This window comes from Cicer arietinum, chromosome 2, assembly GCF_000331145.2.
Source record: "Cicer arietinum cultivar CDC Frontier isolate Library 1 chromosome 2, Cicar.CDCFrontier_v2.0, whole genome shotgun sequence".
Taxonomy (NCBI): Eukaryota; Viridiplantae; Streptophyta; class Magnoliopsida; order Fabales; family Fabaceae; genus Cicer; species Cicer arietinum.
Window position 1 is genome coordinate 20,193,445 of NC_021161.2, and position 4,798 is coordinate 20,198,242.

The 4,798-nt window shown below is 30.8% G+C and overlaps 1 protein-coding gene across 1 annotated transcript; it reads right to left on the bottom strand.

Annotated features, from left to right (window-relative positions):
* Positions 1-3,104: 3,104 nt before the first annotated feature.
* LOC140919383 (uncharacterized) lies at positions 3,105-4,689 on the bottom strand. The gene is made up of 2 exons (XM_073365391.1): positions 4,067-4,689; positions 3,105-3,312 (listed from the first exon to the last, which is right to left on the bottom strand). The coding sequence occupies exons 1-2, from the start codon at positions 4,687-4,689 to the stop codon at positions 3,105-3,107; spliced, it is 831 nt and encodes a 276-aa protein (XP_073221492.1).
* Between the last annotated feature and the right edge of the window lie 109 nt (positions 4,690-4,798).

The window sequence follows — 4,798 nt, forward strand, 5'->3', positions numbered from 1 at the left end:
TCTATAATTTAAATATATATAAATTCTATAGATAACATATAAATAATATTATATATATAATATTATATAACATGAAATTATATACATATACCATTATATAGCATATATTTCATTATATAACAAATATATATTACAAAAAAAAAATAAGAATATAAATAAAACAAATCCTTTTTTATAAGAAATGGGGTTTTCGGTATAGGAATAAACAAACCATGGATAAATCTAAGCGACTCTTTCTTAAATCCAAACAATCTTTTCGTAGGAGTTTGTCTCCGATCCAATCGGGGGATCGAATTGATTATAAAAACATGAGTTTACTTTATCGATTTATTAGTCAACAAGGAAAAATATTATCTAGACGCGTAAATAGATTGAGCTTAAAACAACAACGATTAATTACGATTGCTATAAAACAAGCTCGTATTTTATCTTTGTTACCTTTCGCTAATTCATTACCTTTTGTTAATAATGGAAAAAAAAAATATGAAAAAAGGGAGTCGATCACTAGAACTACCGCAGTTCGTAAAAAAAAAAAATAGAGTTACTTTATTATTCTATTGAATTCTATTTTGAATCTAAATTCAAATGAAATGCGGATTAATATTTTTTTTTTTCGAAAAAATATGACAATCCAATTGGAGTTGTTACGTTGTAAAAAAAAAGCTAATAGATGAAGAAGAATTATTTTTTTTATTCAGCGTGGTGGTTTATTTATTTTGATAACTTTGTCATATGAATTCTATTTTATCATACAAATCTCTTCTATTCTACGACCTTCCCGGAGTTCAGTCTCCGGGGAATTTTTATTTTTTTATGATATCATTGGCAATCATAAAAAAACAATTCCCTTTTAATATAGCTATTTGTGCAACTATTTTACGATTAAGAAGCAATTGCTTCTTGTACAGATTATACATTAAATTACTATAAATATAGTATACGTTTTTATTTTTCTGGCCAATTATTGCATTTATTCGACTGATCCACAAAGCGCGAAAATCTCTTTTTTTCCTATCTCTATCTCGATCAGACGAAACCAAAGCTTTTATTTTCTGTTGCGCAATAGTTCGAGTTAGTTTTGAATGAGCTCCGCGAAAGCTTGATGTAAATAAACGAATTTTGGTCCTCCGTTTTTGAGCGATAGATCCTCGTTTAATTCTGGTCATTGAATAAATGAGACTTTGATGAATAACTATTTCATTTTTTTCTTTCAGTTATTCTTTTATCCTTCCTAGTCTATTAATAACAAAATGGATTCTTCCAATGTATAAAAGAAAAATTCCAATGGCTTTTGCTACTATAACCTTCCCAACCACGATTTTTTTATTTTTTTCTAAGTATTTAACCTATAAATAATAAATGATATTGATACTAGGTATTCAAAAAAACATAGTCAATTAAATAGAAATAGACAAAAAAATGGTGGGTTCCATCGTTTCTATGATTACTTTTTAAACGGTGAGGTCCTCTCTATACACCGGAGCCATTTCCTTCATTGAATCTTCATTTCATCAATGTTATTGTGAATTTGTACAGTTCACACTTATGGGCTCTACCCATAAAATATCTAGTAATAGGTCTTTCACAACGAAATCTAGCTATACAGTAACGGTATTTAAGTATGAAGATTAGCTGGGTAGTTGACCCTCTTAGTCCGTTCAAAATTTCGGTAGGGCAAAATTTTTCTTTATTTGAAATAGGATTTTTCCCGCTTAATGGATAACTATTTGTTACCAATGGGAAATTTTTTTCATCTTAAATTGCAAATTAAGGTGATTCGGTTTGCACTAATCGAAACCATAAATTTTTTACACAATAGAATTATATATAATTAATAGAATATATTTTTATATTTTAGTCTATGATCTAAACGAGTCGCACATACACCCTAGTACATGTTCCTCGGCGCTGAGGGCATCCCCGAAGAGCGGGAGATTTGGTGACATTTCGGATTGGCTGTCTTGCGTTTCTAATAAGTTGTTTTATAGTTGGCATGGTGAGTCATATACATAATTAGCCGGTTTAGATCAATCCTAACCCGATGATTATGAATTATTTAGATTCGATTAAATCGGGTTAGTAAGACGATTAAATCAGGTTAGTAAGACGATTAAATCCGGTTAGGATCTGGAAGACGATTAAATCAGGTTAGGAAGCAAGCAGGTTAGGAAGACGATTAAATTCAGGTTAGGAAGACGATTAAAAAGAGAAAATTTAATCTCAAATCTTGTAGTTATCAGGAATCCTTTCTGCTCTTTTTTTATTCACAAAGAATCCGCTACCATATCAACAATTCTGTAGGCTTGAGCTTCTTCTGTTGACATATAAAGATCCCTTTCCATGTTTTTGGATATCTGCCATGAAGGTTTGTCTGTTCTTTGTGCATAAATATTTGTCATAGTTGTGCACATTTTTAGTAATTCATTCGCTTCCAGCATACATTAATTCTACTGTTTGTCCCTCATAAAAAGAACTAGCAGGTTGATGGATCATTATCTTGAGAGTATAACATAATAAGTGTTTCTCCAAATCTTGGATTATCAAGAAGATAAGGGATATAAATAAGAAAAAACAAATAAAATTTAAATTTAAAGCCGTAAATACAAACATCTTTTTTCTTTTTTATATAGCATACGGCTCCATTATAAATATGAAATTGATTTTGACCTTCCATTGAAGAAATATAAAATATACTGGGTATTTCAGACCCAGATAAAAAAAAAAAAAAAACCAATAATCACCTTTCTTTTTGGTTTGAGACTATTTGTAAAAGACTATGATGATTCTGTAGCTTTCTTATTTCGTCTAGTTTTTTATTCCGCAATCCAAAAGTTTTTTTTTATTCTTTCATAAAATATAATATTGTTAAAAGTTTTCTAGCGTGAAAACTGAAAACAAAAAAATTGTAACACTAAAAGAGGGTCCTAATAGATCAGATAAAATTATAAATACCCCTTTTTCGTACTATTCTTTCGATATATAATCTAATTGTTTTGAATAAAAAAAATTATTTTTGCATATCGAACTCGAAGTGCCATGCTTATTTTACTTAATATTGGCGTAGTCATATTCTTCTTTTTTTTTCTTTCTAGAAATAAGAATCATTAGCGCCAAGCATGAGGGAATGCTAGACGTTTGGTAATTTCTCCTCCTACCAAAAGAAGCGATCTCATTGAAGCGGCTAATCCTACGCATACTGTCTGTACTTCTGCTTCTACAAATTGAATATTATCAAAAATTGTCATTCCAGATATTACCTCTCCGCCCGGAGAATTTATAAACAAATACAAATCTTTGTTCTTGTCCTCTAAACTTAGATATACCATTAGACCAACAAGTTGATTTGATATTTCACTGTTTACTTCTTGACCTAAAAAAAATAGTCTTTCTTGAAAAAGTCGATTTTATAAGTGCATAAGAATGTACCTATTACAACGCTTTTTTGAAAAAGCATTGTAAAACGTGCATAAGAATGCACCTATTACAATGCTTTTTTGAAAAAGCGTTGTAAAACTAGTACACCAAGCAGCGCATTTTTAGAACAACGTTTTTTTCAAAAAAGCGCTGTAACACTAGTACAGCAAGCAGTGCGTTTTTGAAGGAATTTACATCGCTTTTTTATTTTAAAGAGTGCAGTTGTATCTTTTTAAGGCGCTAGATACTACATCGTTTAATTTTTTGAAAAAGCGCTGTAAATGGCTTAAAAAGCGATGTAAAATACTATTTTCGCGTAGTGAATAATAATAATAATAATAATAATAATAATAATAATAATAATAATAATAATAATAATATATAATTTAGATTGTTTTTAAATTTTAAAATCGAAAATTTTAATTGTTACTAATCTTTGATTTTAGGATGTTACATTTTCTCTCATCCTTAAAGAAATTTCGTCCCCGAAATTAACGCCAGTTTGAATAAACTAAAATGAAGCAACTGGTACAAACATAAGGAAGCTTATGTACTTGCATCCACAAGATTTGGATATTGACGTAGGACTTCTTCCTCTAGTTCTCAGGTACCTTCTTCTAAGGTTAACCCTTTCTATACCAGCTTTACTAACGGGATCACCTTATTCCTTAGAGTCTTGGTACTCTTGTCAATAATTCGAGTAGGTCTAGGCTTAAAGATTAAATTATCTTTCAATTGAACTGACTCAGGAGCTATCACATGTGAATTATCGGACACATATGTTCGCAGTTGAGAAACATGAAATACGTCGTGAAGATTAGATGATTGTGGCGGAAGAGCCAATTGGTAAGCAACAGACCCGACTCTTTTTAGAATTTGGAAAGGACCCATGAAACGAGGGTTCAACTTTTTGACTTTCATTGACCTTCCCACCTCAGTCTTAGGAGTGACTCTTAAGAATACATGTGCCCCTTCTTGAAATTTCAATGGTTTTCTTCTCCTGTCAACATAACTCTTTTGCCTACTTTGCGTTGTACGCATCATTTCCCTAATTATTTGAATTCTACTAGTGGTCTCTTGCACTAAATCAGGTCCTAACAAAGACTTCTCACCAATTTCACACCAACACAAGGGCGGCCTACACTTCCTTTCATAAAGAGCCTCATATGGTGCCATACCTATGGTAGAGTGATAACTGTTGTTATAAGAAAATTCTACTAGAGGTAAATACTTATCCCAACTCCCACCTTCATCTAGAAGACAAGCTTTGAGCATATCCTCAAGAACCCTTGAATTACTAAACTGAGAGAAGTTTTCTTTCATTTTTTTTTCTCGTTTTCTTTGTTTTATTTTAGTCTAATTGATTTTCTTTTCCTTATATATA